We start from the raw sequence: 23,969 nt of genomic DNA, 5'->3' as shown, positions 1-23,969 counted from the left end.
TAATAAATGTCTACTATTAGGGGCCCTAGAAATAATATTTATTCGTATGGCTTTGAGATTTGTCAATTATTTTCCCTTAATTAATTTGTCGTGTATGGAACGGGCGCAGGGGTGTACCGGAGGACTCGCAGGTTCCGGGGAGCCCACAAAGAGCAAGAAAAAAGTGGAAAGAAGGGGCCTATTTGCGAATTTTGCGGGAGGGCCCAAAACAACTTTTTCTAAGAGGCCCAAATATTAATGCTTGCCTCCTCCAGAAAAAAATCTAAGTTACAGCGCTGTTTCATGCGTTAGTCTATTCAATCATTTGTGATTGGAATCGTATTATAGGATAAACTTAACATCATTGGTCCCTATCCGTACTTCTTTTCAACATTATATCACATTCTGCGTTACTGACTGTTAACGTAGATACGTTAAATGACATCTGCAAAGAAGCATTCCGTGAGATAGTTCTAATATCTCCTTTGTTTTTATTGGCTTCCCCCCAACAATTGCGTGATTGTTGTTGCGTGACTCTGATATAATAAACGGGAGAATAACAATGAAACCCTAACAACAAGGGGGATACACGCATAAAACGTAGGAAGCGAAAGAAATTGATGAAACGTCAACTTACAAAGTAGTTTCAATCACGGACCCACAGAGGGAGTTACAAGCGGAAATAATTGTAAAATAATTATTCACTTAGTAAAATAGTATAAAATACTCTCTCTTTCTTTCCTTTTTTTTAATATTAAGGAACAATCGATTTGTATTGAAGATAGGAATATACATTTTTATTGTTAGATTTTAAAATTTTCCCCCTTTCTAATTACTCAAAGAAATAATGCTTTTTTTGATCTTAAATCAAAGTACACTCATGTCCAAAATTATTGTCGCATGTCTATAAATATGTTTTTCTAGGAATATAATTTCATAACGATTTCGCCCGTTATTTCCTATAATGTTAGTATGTGTATAATCGGCAAAGACATGTATGTGGCAAATTTCATGTCAAAAGAGCTTTAGGTTAGCCGGCATAATCATAGGACGTAAAACTTAAAGTGGTTTTTGCAGTCATTTTGACGTATGATTAGCGTCATACTAAAGGCCTGACTACTGAAGGAAACATATGTTACTCTTTAGTATGGTACTAATCATGCGTCAGAATGACTGCATAAGGGCCAAAGATTTTAATTTTTTCTGCTTTCCCCCCTCCCCCCCCCCCGCTCAGTTTTTACCTTCTAGATTCGCTACTTGTCAAGAAAATCCTGTCTCGACTCGTCTCGTGCGCATCCCTGCCAATACGTATGTGCTTCTTATATTTTTATTTAATTATTTGCAGAAATTTTAATTTTCCAAGCTCCTCCCAAAAACCACGTTATACAAGATATTACTGTATTGTTATTTTAGGTATTAGATATGAAGTATGGTAACAAAATTATAAATTAGTTTTCTTTTATTTTGCATTAAATTTTCACCTTCACCTAAAATATAAAATATGGTATAGACTCATATATTTTAAATTCATGCGCGGTAACCCTGGGCAACAAGCCGATTCCCCCGTGCGGAAATCGGTTCTTCGTTCACTGTTTTTATGCGGAAGCTTATCGCATAACGATTAAAACATTTTATAAGAGAGATAAATAACTTGTTTCAACACTCATCCGCATAGAACATCGCTCATGTTCTTTATTAATTTCATTTTAAATGTTCCTCATAATATGCTCTGCTTGTGAAAAGAAAAATATGTAGTTTACTTTTGGACCTTAGAAAATAAAGCTAAATACATTTAAAAAAGGAAAAGCAAAAGAAAAATTTGCAGCTAAATAATGCTGGCGAGCGTGTTTTCATTAGAATTTCAAATGACCCCCAACCAGCAACCTTTCCTTTACCACTTCAAACCTCTTGTACTCCGTGGATAATTTGACTCCCGGAGTCTTTTCCATTTTTCTTCCAGCAAATGCTATTATAACGACTCTGTAGAAGAAGTCTGTTTCCGTATCACTTCTCCAAAGGTTCTTATCTCGTTTTCTGTAATTTTCCTCCCGAGCCCCCCCAAATCCCGCCTTTTCCCGGCAGCCATTTGTAGGAATTGTAGTGTTAAGGCTGTTGGCAAAGAAGAGATACGAAAATTCTATTCTCTGTACTCTTTTCGGTTGATGTTATTAACATTACCATAAAATTAATGATTCGTTCAACTGCTGAGAGATTTGGGGAAAGAAAAAAAAAAGCCGATAAGACCAGTTTTCCAAGGTCTCTTTATTAATGTGATGACAACTTTGCCTAGTGTTGGTTGAACAACAATCTCCACATTAACTGATTTATTTTTTCAATACCGTTGCATATATCCATGCTTTAAGTATGGCATAGGGGCGTAGCCAAGGGGGCTGTGGGTTTTGTTGGAGATAAAATTGTACTGGACTATTTTCGCTAAGTTCGACATCTCATATCCTACCCATAGTACAAAATGAAATTAAATCGGTTGTATCTAAATGCATATCAAAAAGCCATTACTTACTGTGCCTTACTCTTTTCGACGATAAGGGTTGAAACCGGAAATGGTTAATTTGAACCACAATAGATGCTTAAGGGAGAAGACAGAACCTACTCTTGGGAAGCTGAATTGATTGAAAAAAAAACTGCATATCTTCATATGTCTTTCCCGTTTTACTTTACAGAAATAAGTATTGAAAGCGGAAGCACGACTAAAATTTAACCACTTCCGGTTTTGGTAGAGTGTTGTGGGTTGTGGTGGTATCTTAAGGCCAAGAATCGTGTGCAGAGAACTGTTTGCAGCTACCAAATACCATTTTTGTTCTATGGCGATGAATATTGAAACCAAAAATGACATTTAAATCACTTCGGTTCGAATAGATTATTAATGGAAGATGTTCTTCTGACGCTGAATCGACTGCACAAAACCTCAACTTGATATCTCTTTCCATTTTGACACTGATACCTGTCAATAGATAGACGGACGGACAAAGCCGTTTTAGAAGACTCAATACATACACAGTAAAAAACGGTTTTGTTAATTCAATTCAATTTTAACACAGGGCAGTGGTTCCAGCATGACTACCACTATGCGGTGTTAATTCAACACAGACCCCGTGGTGTCGGCGTTTAACTCTGGTTGTGTATTACGTTTTTAACACACAACCGGTGTTGAGCGGTGTTAAATTCGGATCTGTGTTGGTATTTTCGGTGTTTTTTCGACACCATATCAGGGTTGGTAGTGTTTGGAAAAGTGTTGAGTGTTAATTGTGGCGGTGTTGCACCAACACGAAGAAAGTAACACAGTGTGTATGTGTTAATTATTTTGTGTTAATATTACACCATGTCAAAAAATGAAATGAAATCTTTAAGTTTAACGTCCCACGGTTATGCCGGTTAGGCTAAAGGAGACGGTGATAATGAGAGATGAGTGAAATGGTGGAATGAAGAAAGTGGGAGGAAACGGGAGAACCCCGAGAAAACCCACGAGCACGGTGTTTGTCCACCACAAAGTCCACACGGCGCGAGCTGCGATCGAACCAGGGACCCCAAGCACCGGAGGTGAACGCTCAACCACTGAGCCACCGCGCCCCCTACACCATGTCAAGTATCAATATAACAGTCCCTATGTCATTTCAACAACATTTTATTATTATTTACACACAAAATGTATGTTATAATTCAAGGTCAAAGTCGTATAAGTAACACTGTTTTGGTGTTACTTCAACACTCTTTGTGTTAAAATTCAAGGTCAGACCACTAGTTTAACACCGTTTTTGGTGTTAGTTCGACTCCACTTCTGTGTTACTACGACACCTATTTCGGTGTTGAAATAACTCCGTGTGCGGTGTTGATGTTGCCATTTTTCTGTGTTGGAAAAGCTTGTGGTGTGCATGCTTACAATTACCGAAGATTCTAATTTTAAAATAAGAATAGTAAACTACAGAATACTTCATTTAGTAAATCTTTTTGTCGTCCTACCCAACATTTTGTGTGTGTATTTCTTGAAGTGAGAAACACAACCTTCACCAACATCTTTTTCAAGGATGATAGGAAACTCTTATCTAGAGTATATCCTTATAATATGTTTGCCTCTTAATAGTGTTTCTTCTTGTTTTTCGCCATTTTTCAAACACAGTCCCCGGTGTTGATTGGTTAGCTCTAGTGCAGTGTAGAATTGATACAATAATACGGTGTTCTCTCTCATTTGACATATTTCTTCAGAAACATTATGTAAAACAATTGAGAACACATCGCGCGATATGCACGTTGTTATTTTGCGAATGCCTGGATTTGTTCAAGTATTTCTTTCTGTGTTTGTCTGTTGCTTCAGTACATAAGACTTTATAATTAGATGCTCAACATAATTAGATGCGCAGTGGCTCAGTGGTAGAGCGTTCACCTCCGGTGCTTGGGGTCCCTGGTTCGCGCCGTGTGGACTTTGTGGTGGACAAACACTGTGCTCGTGGGTTTTCACGGGGTTCTCCCGTTCCCTCCCACTTTCTAGGTTCCACCAATGCAGTCATTTCTCATCATCATCGTCTTTTTTAACCTAACCGGCATAATCCTGGGACGTAAAACTTAAAGATTTCATTTCATACTTCAATCCGCGAACACATACAGTCCACAATTTAACTTATGTTTTCTCCCTTATTAATCACCCTACAGCAATGGCCTTTCTTACGTATATTATCAGATTTAGTCTGACTCTGTTCATTTCTCCGGTGGCTCAGTGGTAGAGCGTTCACCTCTGGTGCTTGGGGTCCCGGGTTCGATTCCAGCCCCCGCCAAGTAAACTTTCAAACACCGTGTGCGTGGGTTTTCTCGGGGTTCTCCCGTTTCCCCCACTTTCTTCATTCCATCATTTCATTCATTACTCATCATCACCGTCTCCTTTGCCGGTATAACCGGCATAACCGTAAAATTCAATGATTTCATTTCATTTTTGCTGTTCATTTCTCCGTAAAGTTTGTATTTCAGGGCCGCCATCTGCGGCAGTCGTTGATGGAATTGATTCATCCACTGGAAACGATAGAAATCAATTTTTAATTTTCACATTTATCACTATAGAGCTGAATCGGTAATAAATAGCGAGAAGCGATTCCCTGCAATCGATTAATCGTTCCAAAATGTATATTTCATATCTATCCCTAATTCTATAGTAAAACCGGAAGTGCTAGAAATGCATTAAAACTTCCGGTTTTAATTTAGATTTACATCAGAAATAGCAATTTTGAAAAATCGATTTAATGTGCTAAGAATGTATAGCATCTTCTCTCTTAACGCTTTATTAAAGTGGAAAGTTTCAGAAATCAATCACTTCCGGTTTCAACTTTGATCGCTATAGAATAAAAGTTGTAATACATAGCGAGGAACGATTCTCTGCAATCGATTAAGCATTCCAAGATTATATTCCATTCCTAGTCTTCATAATTTCTGTACTAGAATCGGAAGTATGGGCCGCGGTGGCTCACTGGCCATATAATCCAAACTCCTTACTTAGTGTACATGTGGCACTGCTCTTTGCTAATTTTATTAAAATTACTTATCTGTTTTCTCAGACTACGCATGAGGATTGACATCGACTCTTATCACTTAGTTTGCCTCAATGATACCTATCGTGTTGTCTTTGAACACTTTTGTGTTATAGGTTAATAAACTGTAGAAATCTGTACAAATAGAAATTCTGTACAAATAGACTATAATTTATCCAAATAATACATGTAAAAAACAAAGAATTGTTTGAAAGGAGCATTTTTGATATATTATTCGAAAAACAAAGAATTATTCCAGAAAAACCACCCGTTTGAATAATTATTCGAATAACAAAGAATTTTGGAAAATGCAATATTATGTTGAATAACAAACAATTGTTCAATAACAAAAATTGTTCAAAAACAACATCGCTTTGAAGAATTATTCGAATAACAAAGACTTGTTCAAAAACAATATCGCTTTGAATAATTATTCGAATAACAAAGACTTGGTCGAAATCAACATCGCTTTGAATAATTATTCGAATAACAAAGACTTGGTCGAAAACAACATCGCTTTGAATAATTATTCGAATAACAAAGAATTGTTCAAAAACAACATTGCGTTGATTAATTATTCGACTAACAAAGGATTGTTCATAAACAACATTATTATGAACAATTATTCGAATAACAAAGAATTATTAAAAAAACGTTGTTTCGAATAATTATTCGAATAAAAAGTAATTCTTAAAAAGCAACGTTGTTCAGAATAATTATTCGAATAACAAAGAGTTTCAAAAAGAGCTTTTTATTTAAAAATTTGTAATGAAAGTCGTACCATTTTCAAATTAAAGTTACAAAACCAGGAAAACCTTAGATGCACTGGATATTTGCGGGATTATGTTCTGGACTTGCAGCTTACCAATACTGAAATTTAACTGCTCCTTTAATCTTGCTTGGTAGTTAGGGTTAAAATACTATCAATCATAACATAGGCTTTATAGGTATTTATTAGGATCACGGTAGTTGACCTTATAAGATTGTGATGTTATTAGAGTCAGACTAGTAGGCCTTGTAAGATTGTAATGTTATTAGGGTCACACTAGTAGGCCTTATAAGATTGTAATGTTATTAGGGTCACACTAGTAGGCCCTATAAGATTGTCATGTTAATAGGGTATTACTAGTAGACCTTATAAGATTGTAATGATATTAGGGTCACACTAGTAGGCCTTATAAGATTGTAATGTTATTAGGATCACACTAGTAGGCCTTATAAGATTGTAATGTTATTAGTGTCACACTAATAGGCCTTATAAGATTGTAATGTTATTAGGGTCACACTAGTAGGCCTTATAAGATTGTAATGTTATTAAGGTCACACTAGTAGGCCCTATAAGATTGTCATGTTAATAGGGTCATGCTAGTAGACCTTATAAGATAGTAATGTTATTAGGGTCACACTAGTAGGCCCTATAAGATTGTCATGTTAATAGGATCATACTAGTAGACCTTATAAGATTGTAATGTTATTAGGGTCACACTAGTAGGCCTTATAAGATTGTAATGTTATTAGGGTCACACTAGTAGGCCCTATAAGATTGTCATGTTAATAGGGTATTACTAGTAGACTTTATAAGATTGTAATGATATTAGGGTTCCACTAGTAGGCCTTATAAGATTGTCATGTTATTAGGGTCACACTAGTAGGCCCTATAAGATTGTCATGTTAATAGGGTATTACTAGTAGACTTTATAAGATTGTAATGTTATTAGGGTCACACTAGTAGGCCTTATAAGATTGTAATGTTATTAGGGTCACACTAGTAGGCCTTATAAGATTGTAATGATCATTAATTTTGAATTCTGTGTTTTGCAGTAGATACCTAAAGAGATTACTTTGGGCGAGTTTGTTATTGAACATCTTAATGGATAACGGATAAGGGTGAATTTAACGGTAGCTATCCATATTCATTCATTAAGATATATTTCGCGTAACGCTAATGTCCAACCTTCAAAACATTTAAGAGTGACAGAGTTACCTAAACACCTAGGCAAAAATATTCACAATTTTCTCAGTCCTTGTTACAAACGTAAAGCGAGTCCTTCATAAGTGTGATTCTGTTTACTGTCTTTTAGCAGAGGGGGGCGGTGGCTCAGTGGTAGAGCGTTCACCTCCGGTGCTTGGGGTCCCTGGTTCGATCCCAGCTCGCGCCGTGTAGACTTTGTGGTGGACAAACACCGTGCTCGTGGGTTCTCCCGTTTCCTCCCACTTTCTTCATTCCACCATTTCACTCTTCTCTCATCATCACCGTCTCCTTTAGCCTAACCGGTATAATCGTGGGACGTAAACCTTAAAGATATAATTTCATTTTTCATTTACTGTCTTTTAGCAGTTTATTATGTATTTTACTTTTAAAAAAATGGAAACTAACAAACAAACCTGTCGAGTTGGCTGTGTATGGTAACTAACCACTCATTGTTTTACTACGAGTTGAGGCTTCCACCGCATCAAACAAAGTCCAGCAACAGTTATTGGCGTTTCGTCACAGCTAGCGCTTTGTTTTTACACCAAATGTTAATAATGGGAGATGACGTTCGTATCCATAGAATTAATTCAATAAACGACGCTCGCTGGAAAGCTGTCAGTTGTTATTTTTTCTATCTTTCACCCATTGTCCATTACATTTTTAAACAAACAAACGAATGAAAATCGGAAATGAAATTTAATAATTAAATAAATATGTTATTTATATATAATAACTAAGGGTCTTTTATTATTATTGGTTCGTCTCTGGTTGATTTGATTTTTAAATTTGTTTCCAAAAAAATCATTATTTTTTGTCCTAGATGCTGTTAATACCCAAATGCATGTACCAGTTTTTGCAGATTTCTCTTCGTGTGTAAACTTCATATAATGTATAAAGTTATTTGTATTTCCTACAGCCAGTTTTATATGAAGTCTAAAAGTGATGGTAACACTGTCAAAAAAATTGGAACTGAAAAAAAAATAAACGTGTTTTGACAGTTCTTTTTTCTCACCTTAGGACCCTCAATAATTTAAAAGAGTACATTAAAACACTTCTTGTAGCATCTTTTTTGGGTACCGAACTTCGTTTTGTAATTTTTTTTTCATTTGCCTGTTTTTTATTATAAAGCTTCCTTTACAAAAGACCAATTTGAAATCTATCATATCCACAATTGCAGTTATTGTTTTTTCAATTTGCAATTCTGGATACAGTTGAATCTTCATCCAAACTTACCTTTAAAATCACGGACTTAAAGCTTTAATGTACAAAAATAAAGTTTAAGATTTGAAAAACATAAATACATTTAATGTAAGAGATATTTGGACATTTAATGTAAGAGATATATAAACAATGCTAAACGATATTTGGATTATAAATATATCTACATGTTTTCATTTTACATATATATGTTTGAGTAAAGTTATTTACTATACATATTCAATTATTTTAACATACAAAGCATTAGGGATGCGTTCGAGTCGAGTCGAGACAGCATTTTCCTGACAAAATTCGAGTCGAGACACAGCTCCTCCAACAGAAAAATATATATTTTTCGAGTCGAGACATCACTTTTACAGCATATTTTCGAGTCGAGACAGTCTCAAATCTTGTCTCGTGCGCATCCCTACGAAGCATTAAGGTACACTTAAGTATTCTCTGATAGTGAGACCAAATCAAAAACGAAACACCATATACAGTGGCGTGCTTAAGCTCCCCGAAACTTTATTCACTATTTTAAACTAATTGAAATATCTTGCAGAATTTTCACATTTCCAGGAATAAAGTTAGCAACCCCCCGAAACAAAATTGTAAATACGCCACTGACCACATAATTTGCGATAACTCATTTAATCTTTGTCGCTGCTTTTGTTGATTGGAATACTTTAGAGAATATTTTAAATAAATTAGTGACGAAAGGGAAAGGAAAATCGTGAACTCTGACAAAGAAATATTCGAAGTTTTGACTTTAATGGTCCTAAAATGGTTTTAAAAAAGTATGAAAAAATACTTTTTTTCAGTTTAATTTTTTTATAATTTTGCCATCACTTTCAGACCTTGAAAAATATAGTTGTACCAAAGGGTATTACATTTTGAATAAAAAAATCAGCTATATTTGCTCCTCAAAAATTTTTTAACGACTTTTTAAAATTTTCAACACGCAAAAATAAAAAAAAACGTCGGTTTTCTTAACAGTGTTCAAATGTATAGGCCCTACCTACGTAGTATCTATAATGTGTGAAGCTTTCAAATTATTTGGGCCACTCCCATCAGAATTTTTAAAAATATTAAATTTTGAGTATGTATAATATGATAATTGGGTAAGGGTTGGGGCAGGATCGAAACTTTTCTGGGGTTGTTTTAGGTCAAAACTAACATTTTGGATCAATAACGACCCAATTTGGACCAAGGACCGATTTCACAATCTCACTTGGAAAGACTCTTTAAGGTGACTATACGTTGTACTATAAAAAAAGGTAAGTAGGTATACTCCTCATGATATCCGTGACAAATATTAAGTTTAATTCCGTTGCGAAGGATTAAATCGCGGGTGTAGATCATATCTCCCAACACCTCCAGGATAACGAGTTTCTACTGTACATGAGCTGAATTTGTATTGATCTAGAAACAAAATTCATGGTGTTCTTCACAGACTTTGTCAACTAATCACAGTAGAGCTAAAGAGCTTATGCTGTGGGGTGAACCTTGTAATTTTTTTTTTCTTGCACGAACCAGGAAACCAAATTAATTAATTCAAGGAAAATCAGAAATGTTCATGAAATTGACACTTGTGTTTCTATAAAATTAATTGTGTTGAAGACGTTGAAAAAAAAAAGAAAGAAAAAATATTCTAGATTAAAAAAAAAAATAACTTAACGATGTGTCTGGAAGAAAAACGTCACGCAAATCGTGTTAAATCACCTGACACGAACTGGCATTGCCTAGTTAGATTCTATATTCCCTTTCTCAGACTCGCTTCCTAATAAGATTTATAACTAGGTCCCGCCTTAACTTTATATACAGGGCGTTTCAAAACAACACGGGCAACGTTTGGGAGGTGATTCCTCACACGAAGATAAGACAAAAAGTATACACCAACCTGGGTGCACAAATGCTTCTTTTCGGAGTTATAGGCTACCGAAAACATGAAAAAAAATTAACTTTAAAGACCCATAGCTCCAATACTAAGGAACCTACCGAAGTCGGGTCAACAATTCTTATAGTCACCGCAACAATTTTTATAGAGGTAGTTGAGCACCTCAGATTGTATGTCCGTAGCCAAACTCCCTCTATAAAAATTTGTTGCGGGAGTAGCGTAAGATTCTGAAACTTGGGTATTTGGATACGGCACATATTGGTTCCTAAGTGAAGTCGTGACCCGACTACAGTAGGTCCCATAGTTTTGGAGATATGGACCTTTAAAATTCATTTTTTCATGTTTTTGGCAGCCTATAACTCTGAATGGAAGCATTTATGCACCCAGATTGGTCTATATGTTTTGTCTTATCTTCGTGTCAGGAATCGCCTCTCAAACGTTGTCGGTGTTGTTTTGAAACACCCTGTATATGAGGATATAGATAGTATAATTTAGGTATGTAATAGATTTGGGTCTACCGTTTTCTCCTACATTCTCATTCCCACAATTCTTTCATAATCACTTACTTTAATTATGCTCTGTTGTAGTCTAGAACAGTGTTTCTCAATTAATTCATAGTTGCAGACACGCTTTTTATTTTTCAGCCAAGATGTGAACCCAACACACTTAACTTTTGGTATGTGCGTAGTAATAGTTCTTCAGAAGAAGGCAGGAATATTAACAACAATTACATTTCAGACCTTCACTTATTATAAGCGTACAATAGGTGCACACCCAGAAATTTTTGTTGAGAGGGGTCCACGATTATACCACGTCTATGTAGTATTGAATGTGTACCCCAAGAAACGGTAAGAAATTGTAAATTACTTCCGTATATATTCTCTGACAAAAATGATAGAACTAGAAAGTTTACAGGTAAAGTGTAAGTATAAGATCAAATGTCCATATTATATTAATCATTTCCCTGTTAAACAAGTAGAGTTTTATTGAGAGTGTACAAATGAATGTTCAGTTGGGAACTTCTGAGGAGGTCCAGACAGTGTTGTCAACGGCTCGAGCGGTTCGGCTCGCAGCTCAGTCACCACCGAACCGAGTCGACGACTCATCGCAACCAGGCTTGCTCGAGCCAACAGTTAACCTGAGTCGAGCCGAACCGAGCCGATGGCTCAACTGAGTCGAGCCGAACCGAACCAATGGCTCATCGCAACCAAGCCGGCCCGAGCTGATGGCTCAGTTGAACCGAGCCGAGCCGGTTGACATTACTAGTCCAGACTCTTGGACCCACCTTGGGTGTGCCCCTGAATCAGTATATATTAGGTGCTTAATTTAATTCTCGCTGTTGAAGAACATAGGGCAGTAGTTGTCTTATTGCAGCACCACGGATTGTGATTGGATACCTATTTGAAAGTGCTATCCTTCGGCTATCAGAGCACTATTTGACCTTCGAGTAAAGTGAAAGGAACATTTGTTTTAGTGTCTCGAACATGGCGGACTTTGTGCCTGAAAAACAACATTTGCGGGGAGCGCTACTCTTCTGCTTCTATTTTAAGAAATCTGCTGCAGAAAGTTATCGTTTGCTAGTGGAGGCGTATGGAGAGCATGCTCTATCGGAAACAATGTTAAAGAGTGGTTTCGACGATTTAAAAAGAATGATTTTGACTTGAGCGACAAAGTGCGTCCTGGTCAGCCGAAAAAGTTTGAAGATGGAGACTTAGAGACACTACTGAAAGAAGATTCATCTCAGACATTTAAACAGTTGTCTCAACTCTAAATGTTGATGAGCCAACTGTTAGTAAGCATTTAAATCCATCGTAATGATCCAGAAAGTGAAAAACTGGGTGCCACATGAATTGACGGAAAGACCTATTACGAAACGTTTAACCATTTGTGAAGCGCTGCTTCAAAGACATAAACGGAAGTCGTTTTTGCATTGCATTGTAACCTACGATGAAAAACGGATTCGTTACGATAATTCCAAGCGCAGAAAATCATGGGTGAGGCCCGGAGAACTATCAACATCAACGCCAAAACCGGACATTTATGGAATGAAAATTACACTGTGCTCTTGGTGGGATCAAGTCGGTGTGGTTTATTATGAGGTGCTTCCACCGGATCAAACGATGAACGCTGATTTTTACCGAATGCAATTACTGCAAATCAAGCACTTCAAGGAAAACGACCGAAGTATGACCAGAGACACGACAAAGCGATTCTGCTCCATTACAATGCCAGACCGTAGGTTGCAAATGTAGTAAAATAAACTTTAGAGGGATTGCAATGGGATGTTTTACCCCACCCGCTATATTCACCAGACGCCCCACCTTCCGATTACCGTTTGTTTCGATCCATGCAACATGATCCTTCTGACCAACACTTTAGAACTGTCGGAGATATCCAAACTTGGTTCGATGGATGGATTGCCTCACAGGAACCCGCAATTTCCTATCGCGGAATATATTTATTACCCGAAAAGTGGGAAAAGGTTGTACCTGCCCAGGGACAGTATTTTCAGTAGAAGATATTGTTCTGTTCTTGTGGAATGACAATTTATCATTGGTATATATATAAAAAAAAAAAAAAAAAAAAAAAAAAACAGCGGGAATTAATTCAAGCACCCAATAATATAATATAATATTGTGTCATTAAACCAGTTCCAGAGAGTTAGTGAAGAATATTCTGATCTGGACAGCAAAGCTTTGAAATTGTTACTGGCCTTTTCAACTACATATTTATGTGATGAAGCAACTTCTGTTGTCTGTGAAATCAAAACAAAATGCACACAGGCGAAACTCCCTGCCACTCTACGACGTGCAGATTAAATATTGGATCTAGGATTCGAGAAAATTTTGGCAACTAAATAGTACCAAAATTCGCATTGAGTTCATAAATACGACTTTGCAAAGAAAACAGGTTAAAATTGGTAGATATATGGTTGTAAAAGTAAAATGCAATTATGGCTCTAAAATTGTAATTCTTACTTTCATATTTTTTTCTAATAAAAAATACTAATAATAAACATCTAATTGGAGTATGGCACTTTCTACCGTGATGGTCCTCAACATGTATTCTGCTTGTCCGCGAGTATCTAAATATTGTAAATTACTAGTCTAAAAACAGCACGTACGCAGGAATTTATTTCTGAGGGACCAAATTCAATATAAAGATAATAACTGACTGAATACCTAGGTACCCTATGGCCTATGGAACCCGGAGATTCAATGCCTCGTTCACGAAAGCTCTCCATTAATTTCTGTCCTTAGCCAAATGGATCCAGTTTCTACTTTGTATTCCTATTTCTGGAAGATGCATCTTAATATTGTCCTACCATCTGCGCCTAGGTCTTCCTAATGGTCGTTTTCCGATTAGATTTCCAGTTAAAACTTTGAAAGCGTTCCTACTTTCTTCCATTCTGGCTACATGACCTGCCCATGTGAGCCTCCTAAATTTGATGACCCTAATAACATTTGTTAAACCGTATAAATTATGCAGTTCCTCGTTATGAAGTTTCCACCATTCCCATTCCTCTTGGGTCTGAATATTCGTCTCAGGATGTGGTTCTCAAATACTTTCAATCTGGGTTCTTCCCTCAGAGTAAGAGACTATGTTTCGCAACCATCACGACAACATGGATATTCATTGTTTTATATGTTTTAAGCTTCAAATTCCTCGAAAGAATTCGCAACAATAAAATATTTTATATTAACACGAATTCTCTGCTTTCAGTCGACATTTAATTTCTTCGTGAATGTGATTTTAGTTAATACTGATCCTAGATATTTGAAAGTATCCACTTTGTCGAAAGTTTGATATTTTAACGCATAGTCATTTGATATAATTATGAGGATAATTTATGTTAAAATCTGTAAAATTATCCCTAAAATTAGACTAAATTTACAAACAAGTCGGGATTTCGGTGGTGATCCGGACCCTAGAACCCCCCCGTGCATGCATCCCTGCAATGTGGCATAATTGTTAGCAGTTAAGTTAAAAGATAATATTTTTTCTTTTATAGGTGTAAGAAATAGAACTCAAAAATGAATAAAAATAGTGTTGTTTCAGTGAAGATGAATAATTTTGTTTATATGAAGGTGCTATGTAGATATTAGTAACTTACTTACATAAGAAAGTTTTATCCTAATGCGCTACGAGATGGTATTGTTACAGTAGTTTATTGAGAAAACTAATCTGAGTCTAGAGCTAGTAGATCAGTCATTTCCAAGAATGCTCTGTGAGTGGTGTTGTCAAGACGTAACGAGAAATAAGGTGTGCCGCGGTGGCTCAGTGGTACAGCGTTCATCTCTGGTGCATGAGGTATTTGATTCGATCCCAGCTCGCACCAACTGAGCTTTGTAGCGGGCAAATACCATGTGCTTGTGTTTTCTCGGGACTCTCCTGTTTCCTCCCACTTTCTTCATTCTATCATTTTCATTCATTTCTCATCTTCACCGTCTCCTTTATCCTAGCCGGCATAACCGTGGGTAGTAAAACTGAAAAATTTCATTTCATTTTTACGAGAAATAAGGTTTCCTCATTTAGTTCTCGTAAATTTTAATACAAGTCTTGTGTTTTCTCGATTCTCGAAAACGTGATGATTTCAGATTTTACCCTGGAGGAATTTCGATGCACTGTAGGTGAGAAATGGTATTACATAAGTACTAAGGATTTATATCAATGATTGACTCCAGGGCGGATTCTTTCCCGGGTTACCTCTTCGAAAGAATTCCTTCTTGTTTCGTAGAGAAAAAAATCTCATTTCGTTTTGTAAATTCATGTACAAAATGTATGTCCGCTTTTCTTATCTTAATTTCATCTGGAAATTATCGGAACCCTTCCGTCCGCGTCACTAGAGCTCCGTGTAGAGTAACGTTTAAACCAGATTTATTACATTGTGTAATAAATTATGCATCTTAGAACGTAGTTAAATGTTTTTTATCCTTATATTCGCACAATCACTTTATCAATTTGCAGATTTTATGCTATGAATCATGCAACATTAAAACAATGTTGCAGATCTAGTGTTACTAGACTTAGTGATCTAGTGTTACTAGACTTAGTGATCTAGTGTTACTAGACTTAGTGATCTAGTGTTACTAGACTTAGTGATCTAGTGTTACTAGACTTAGTGATCTAGTGTTACTAGACTTAGTGATCTAGTGTTACTAGACTTAGTGATCTAGTGTTACTAGACTTAGTGAACTAGCGTCGCCCATGAGACACGAAACATTTTTTGTTATCTCGATTCTGGTGTCATTTTTGAGACGAGAATTTTAATGTTTCTCGTCTCATCTCGAATTTAAAAACTTATTTCTCTTCTCCATCATCATTCCCCTTACGACAGATTTTTTCGTCTCGTGACACCACTGTTTGTGACGTCATAGCATGCTTCTCTCATTCTCAGTAAACCTAACGAAAAGAAATGAGTAAATAAGACGCTTGGCGTTTATAAAGGCATTGTTGCCAGGGAAACAAAGACCTTGGAGATACATCACTCGCTGATCGATAATTATTCGCATGCTGCCAACACTTCTCTATAACTTTCTTTTTCCCTCTCGTTTGTTATACCTGTTTCTCTAGGTCGCTTCTCCTACCGTAAAGATTGGTTTGACGTCATAAATAGACTTGCATACCACTATGTGTCTATTAAACGTCCTTTCGATGTTCTGCGACATTCATGTTCGCAATTGGAAACTTTAAGAATAATAGTAACCCATGCATGCGATTTTTCTTGCATTTCAATGTTATGTGCCTCTTACGGAACCATATTTGGACGTCCATAAACTCGCACTTGAGACGAAACAAAAGAAAACATAATTTTCATGAGATTCGAGACGAAACGGAGTTTTTCCTGTACGAATACTTTTGGAGACGAGAGGACGAGACACAACATTCGTCTCACGTTTCCTGCTGGTTTAGTGACTAGCGCGTGCGCCTTTGGTGCATAGGTTCCCGAGTACCTTTTCTATTGGGAAAAAATGAAATGAAATCTTTAAGTTTTACGTCCCACGTTAATGCCTGTTAGGCTAAAGGAGACGGTGATGATGAGAGATGAATGAAATGGTGGAATGACGAAAGTGGGAGGAAACGGGAGAATCCCGAGAAAAAACCCACGAGCACGATGTTTGTCCACCACAAAGTTCACATGGCGGAAGCTGGGATCGACCCAGGGACCTCAAGCACCGGAGGTGAACGCTCTACCACTGAGCCACTGCGCCCCCTTTTCTATTGGGAGAGAATTGAAATATCAACACATTAAAGTGGTTTGCATTCCAATTTGAACTGTAGGTACGCGTCTCGTGTAGCGTCGGTGCTGAAAAAAACAACACGTTTGCGACAGGAAACAACTTTTTTAAAAAAATGAAATCTTTAAGTATCACGCCCCCCTAGGCTAAAGGACATGGTGATTATGAGAAATAAATGAAATAGTGGAATGAAGTGGGAGGAAACGGGAGAACCGTGAGAAGACCCATACGGTGCTGTCCACCACGAAGTTAACTTGGCGCGAACTGGAATCGAACCAAGAATCATATGCACCAGAGGTGAACGCTTTACCACTGGACCACCGTGGCTCTTTGAAACAACTTCAATTCTTATGTTCTGCGCATCCCTAGATGTCAAAAAGTCTTCCTGTAGTTATCCCGTAAACAGCCTAGAAATGTCCCACAGAAATTTCGCAGGAAGTTCCGGGACAATAGTGAACATTTGAATTTGCAAATCTTCCGTGAGCAAAAAATGAAACGTTCCGTGGATATTCCGTTATCCTGAGACTAACTGCGCACAAGGGACATCTTTCTGCTAGATAAGAGCTAGTTGGAAATGGCTGATGTGCAAGCTTCTTTCCCTTACATGATATACTAACGTTTTTGATAGACGTTTTTTCTCTTTTTCTCTTTTAGGCTAAGTTTCGCAGGATGGTGGAGGACAACAAACAGCTCGCGTCCCGCATCGACGGAGACATCCAATCGGCCCAAGCTGATGTCTCAGTACTCAGAGCAGAGCTTGCAGATACCAACCGTCGATTGGAACAACTGGCCACTTCCAACCCCTCACCCGACACACATGACAATCTCAACGACAACCCTCCCTCAACCTCAGCAGAGCCTCAACAACAAGAACAAGAACAACAGCAGCAAACGCAACAACAACCTGAAGACCCTCAACAGCTACAACAACCACCCGCGGAGTCACCTACGGATCAACAACAACCATCTACCAGCCAGCAACGCAGTAAGTACCTTATATTCGTTCACTTCACTTGTTACCTTAAGCACTTTCTTTCCCTTTAAACCGAGCGCCACAACACTTGGGTGAGCCACGACATATTGCAACATTTTCATAGAAACGACGCTTAGTTCATCTGCTTTTAGATTTGGATCCTTGATGTATTCCAGACTCGCGAGCCTAGCGCTTGCAGGTTCAGGATTCGCGCTCAACTGAATTGATTGTCTTAGGCTGCCTTCACACTAGGGTCTTGTGAGCCACTCGCGTGAGCCGCGATGTGAACGTGTATTGTGAAGTCATTGAATACTTCTGAGCCGCTCAAAAGATCGTGATACCAAAGTGGCAGCCATGCTAGAGCCAAAATAAGTTGCACCTTTAATCTTGGCTATAAATTGCAAGAAAAAAAAGGATGTGGACTCATCCTATAAGTCTTTCAAGATTGGAAGAATATTTATTTTACATTCAATTCCCACAACTGAGACAAAATGAAAGAAAATTTTTCGATTACTTCAGGATGTCTATATCTTCGTTTAACGAACTGTAAAATAGTATAAAGTGTGCATTTCATCAGATTAACACCAACATGAGAAAATTTTCAACATCAATTATTTGTACACTTTTCTCCATTTCAACTGGGTTCACGCTCTCGTGTACAGAGCTCTCATAACACTGTATGCTATTTTCTTTCCCGCCAGCAACCCGCTCGAGCTAGCTACTGGCGAGGTGATCTTCAGAGCAGCTCAGAGTCGCGGCTCACTTGCACCGAAGTGCATGTGTGAAGGCGTACATTTAAGACAATGTAAAACTGGCAGTTGCAGCTCACGCGAGCGGCTCACAGGACCCTAGTGTGAGGCTACCTTAACAATAGAAATGAGGAAACCCAATTATTAGTCGTCGTGACGCAATTGGGAGTCTTGTTGTGGTCTGAACGACCCGTAGCCAGGACACTAAGACAGGGGAAACGGATACCATATTTTTTTGGGGGAGGGGGGGTTATCTTGGGTCTCTCTTACATTTATATATGACTGAGCTTCCACGTAGCTACAAGCCTGAGTCTAGGGAATCGCAGCTGTAAGTTCATGCGAATGCAGGTTTGCAGCCTGTGTACGCATTTGTCTTGGGTATACTCGTATTGCAATCGCATTGAAATTACATATTTTCTACCAATAATATTTTCTTTTACAAAAATATATATCCTGACCAACGAATGAATGCAGATAGCTGGTTCTGTAACTAAAATGTAAACAGCAGTGTTGTCAACCCGTTGTAATTAATCCATCACGGTTCTCATTGTCCTGTTCGTAATAAACCACTTAACGGGTATGTTCAAGTTAAGACAAAAACACTGTTCAAAAATTTCGAAAGTTATGGGTGCTAAGTTGAAGAAAATGGGTGCTAATATTAAGTACGAAGCTTCAATATTGTTCAAATAGATAAATAAATAAATGAATAGAAACAAATCCCCATTTTCTTGCAACCGTATGTAGCATATTTTAATACTTTTATCTAAAATAAAGATCACAACTGGTTAAAGACGGTTTGCCTTTGGTCGAACTCCGTCTGTGAATAACAATACAGGACTTTTCTGAGAGACACGAATGGTTGTAGGTATGTTTTATTAAACAAGACCGTGCATCTGATAGTTTAAACTGTAGGCACTTTGTGCTTCCAGGTTAAACTCATTCCTTTCAAGTCAATCGATAAATATCAGTAAAAGGAAGCTTAATAGAATAACATGTTACTGTTATTATGTCCAGAAAGACAGATATAAAGATAACACTAGGCAACTCAATAGAATAACGTGTTACTGTTATTATGCACAGAAAGACAAATACAAAGATAACACTAGGAAACTCAATAGAATAACGTGTTACTGTTATTATGTCCAGAAAGACAGATACAAAGATAACACTAGGCAACTCAATAGAATAACGTGTTACTGTTATTATGTCCAGAAAGTCAAATACAAAGGTAACACTAGGCAAGTCAATAGAATAACGTGTTATTGTTATTATGTCCAGAAAGACAAATACAAAGATAACACTAGGCAACTCAATAGAATAACGTGTTACTGTTATTATGTACAGAAAGACAGATACAAAGATAACACTAGGCAACTCAATAGAATAACGTGTTACTGTTATTATGCACAGAAAGACAAATACAAAGATAACACTAGGAAACTCAATAGAATAACGTGTTACTGTTATTATGTACAGAAAGACAGATACAAAGATAACACTAGGCAACTCAATAGAATAACGTGTTACTGTTATTATGTACAGAAAGACAGATACAAAGATAACACTAGGCAACTCAATAGAATAACGTGTTACTGTTATTATGCACAGAAAGACAAATACAAAGATAACACTAGGAAACTCAATAGAATAACGTGTTACTGTTATTATGTACAGAAAGACAGATACAAAGATAACACTAGGCAACTCAATAGAATAACATGTTACTGTTATTATGTCCAGAAAGTCAAATACAAAGGTAACACTAGGCAAGTCAATAGAATAACGTGTTATTGTTATTATGTCCAGAAAGACAAATACAAAGATAACACTAGGCAACTCAATAGAATAACATGTTACTGTTATTAGGTACAGAAAGACATACAGAGATAACACTAGGAGACTCAAGAGAATAACGTGTTGCTGTTATTATATACAGAAAGACAGATACAAAGATAAATACTAGTCGACTCAATAGAATAACGTGTCACTGTTATAATGTATAGAAAAACAGATACACACTAAGCGCCCAAGTTTTAAAGTACATTGAGTATAAAAACAGTATGTAAAATTAATTCTGTTACCTGACTGTTAGAATCAGAGATAAATTTAGAGGATCAGAGAGTGCAGGATTAATTACCGTCCTCATAAATAAAAGTTACGAGTTTATTATATGCTAAAGAAATGATGCTTACTCTTATACCACCCATACGCGCATATTTTATCAACTGTACCAAAAGGTTTTATTTTGATGTTGGTCGCAAAAGAAAGATGCACTCTAATCAAATTTTACAAGTCAATCCCGAAAGGTAACCTATCCAATTCCATTAACCTTTAAAAGATGCAGGAAAAATTTCTTCTTCTTCATTTCAAATTAAAGTTTTAAATTGTTTTCGTTGTTTCAGCTGTTGTAAATTATGGAAACCATTTTTCGAGAGAGCAGAAGCACCAAATCGAAATAATGCAGCATGTTCTCGTTATAGAAATCAATAATGCAAATTTCTAACATGTATTTAGTTTAATGCAAACTTTCTTTGACGCTGCCAGAAGTTTCAACAATATGAGTACAGTTAGACATCTATAATCACTAATCTATTGTGTTAATTTCTCTTAGTTCGGTATATTCAGGGTTGTCAAGGTACTCCAGTCCTTTTGTAAGGGTGTTCAGCACCTACACAGAAAAGAAAGAGAATAATATAAAAAAGAAAAGAAAGAAGAAATAATAAGAAAAAATAAAAGGGGGAAATTCTAATATTTACCGTCTATATTGAAATGCTAGGTTTATATGTTTGCCTCCAATTCTTTCCACAACGAGATCTTGAAAAAAACCACAAGTGCTAGAAACGAGCAGTTTTAGCTGGTCGATTCCAAATTTTGTGTAGATTTGCCAGTTTTCATTCATTTTTTTTAAAAAAAATTGTCTTTATTTTTCTATTCCACATTTTAAGCGTCGTTTTCGCCCTATTACTTATTGCAGCTAGGTTGATACCCTTGTGAAGGCAACCAGTAGAGTAGCTACGTATAGCGGGTTGATGGACATTTCAGGCGCTTTGCTTTAATCTGAATGACAAAACCTATTACAAGCTGACAACTTCGAAGGCTTGTGGATCCACAATGAGGCGTTATTTGCATTTGGCATCATATATCACTTATCCACATATGCCACAAACTTTCCCAATATTCTATATATTAAAATACTACATTTATATGTTTGTCCATAGTAACTCACTCCCTTTGAAAGTCTTCCTGTCCTTTACTTGTGTTCGTAAAGGGACTTGCTCAGATATAGTGAGAAGTGGGAAGGAAGTTCACGTTCATATTAGAGCTGTGCGCTGTGTAGATAGTGCAGGTTCAGCTAATATTTGTTAAATTATAGTAGGGCCTGAAATTTTCATGCAGCGGAAAGTGGGGGATATGAAGTTTGAGCAGGCTTTACCAGAATACAAACACGTAAATTCCGGAATTGTGGTATTCAGAATTTTTCAAAGTGACGAACTGAACGAGGGTTTCTCCGTTTTATTTTTTACACTTTTTACAACATAAATGTTCGATAACGAGAATGTACAGTAAATCGGGACTAAAACCTTAGAAATTCCTGGTTATTGCACCATACTCTCATTCAATAATACATATTTTCCATTGTGGAAAAAAAAGGAAAAAGAATGACGAAATAATCCATTTTCATTCAAAAATACCTAAAATTGCATTTTAAGAAGGTTCAATTTTCGAAAATTTCCGGGGAGATTTCCCAGGCTAAGCCTGACCTGAGTGGTATTCCATACACGAAGATCCCTCGATCGTGAACTGTGAGAGCACCCGCACTGACGTTGAAAACCCGACACCCTTGGGTATTGTATTCGTTTCGGTTAGTAGTAACAATAGTGTTAGTGAATAGCAGTAGTTCTTATAAGCAGGGGCGCCCGAAGTAAATTTTCTAAGGGGACATCTCCATGGTTGCTATTTTAAGTCTGGTATTTCTGGTATTTAATATACGTGGTTTGCTATATTGCGTATACATTTTCGTGAGCAAGGGGGAAGCTCGGACTTCGGGCGTCCATACTTGTAAGTGTTATAAGTAACTCTGGTAATAATATGCAAAAATCTTCAGTTTCAAATTTATCCTCAATTATGCAAATGCCACTGGCTTTCGGGTTTGTCTTCAGTTCAACCTGGCAACTCTAATTGTTACCGCGACACAGAATCAGTCCATATTATGGAGGTGTCCGTTAAGAGACGTTTCACTGTATAAATAAGCTACAGTACCTTTATTTTAAAAGCAGCTGTTTATAATTACAATACCATGGCAAGTGTAGACAGGGAAATATATATTTTTTCAATATTTTTATTCCTCATTTGTAGCTTTATACATATATATAGAACGATAATCATGCCTGTTGTTCTATATAATTGCGGGACAGAATTGCTTACTGTGAGAGAAGAACGTAGACTGAAAGTGAGAACAAGATCCCGAGACGAATATTTTGACCCAACGGGAACGGGAATGGGGAATGGCGGAAACTTCAAAGCCAGGAATTACATAATTTATATGGTTTACCCAACATTGTTAGGGTCGTCAAGTCTAGAAGGCTTAGGTGGGCGGGTCATGTAGCTAGGATGGAAGAAAGTAGGAACGCTTTCAAAGTGTTAACTGGAAGACCAATTGGAAAACGACCATTAGGAAGACCTAGGCGCAGATGGGAGGATAATATTAAGATGGATCTCGCAGAAATAAGAATACAAAGTAGAAATTGGATCCAGTTGGCTAAGGACAGAAGTCAATCGAGAGGTTTTGTGATTGACGCATTGAATTTCCATAGAGTTAGAGTTAGTTTCATTCCCCAAAACATGGTCAAGCTTCAGAAGATACTCCTTGTGTCTAGTTAGCCATTTGTTGTTATAAGATAATTTAAACACCTTTTCAATATCAATGAATCATACATAGTGCTCGAGATTAGTGACGATTAATTACATACTTACAGTAATTACATTGTAATGGCTTTGTTCACCACCCGTTTTGTTCGTAAGATCATGTGCTCCGTTTATATATGGAAATACACATACATACATACTCTATCCTTCCTTCTCTCTGCCACTCCTCCTCCACGTTATAAGTTATATAAGTTACAATAATTGTTGTCCTTGGTTCGAGAAACTTTATATTCATTCCTACTGACTGCACGTCAACTAATTTGGCAAATATACGAGGGGAACTCTGAAAACAAATTTCCCTAGGCAACTGTGAACAGAGGTGAGGATGCAAAACCAAAAATAGCATGTGACATTCAAGATTAGTCGTATCTTTATTTTGTCACGTAAATACCACGTATACTCATGTAAAAACTTATTGTCGCATGTCTATAAATATGTTATTGTAGGAATATAATTTGAGAACGAATTCGCCTGATATTTGTTACAATACTAGTATGTGTATAATT

At 36.9% G+C, this 23,969-nt stretch overlaps 1 protein-coding gene across 7 annotated transcripts in view; it reads left to right on the top strand.

Moving 5' to 3' along the window:
• Nucleotides 1-23,969, top strand: part of LOC145671795 (kazrin-like) — a 312,194-nt gene that overhangs the window by 135,833 nt on the left and 152,392 nt on the right. For all 7 annotated transcript variants that reach the window (XM_081741014.1, XM_081741011.1, XM_081741017.1 and 4 more), the window contains one exon: nt 17,470-17,800. In XM_081741014.1, the coding sequence (XP_081597140.1) occupies nt 17,470-17,800 (331 nt within the window). The remainder of the gene's footprint in view (nt 1-17,469; nt 17,801-23,969) is intronic.

This window comes from Thermobia domestica, chromosome 15, assembly GCF_964235325.1.
Source record: "Thermobia domestica chromosome 15, izTheDome1.hap1.1, whole genome shotgun sequence".
NCBI lineage: Eukaryota > Metazoa > Arthropoda > Insecta > Zygentoma > Lepismatidae > Thermobia > Thermobia domestica.
This window is presented reverse-complemented; position numbering and strand designations above follow the sequence as displayed.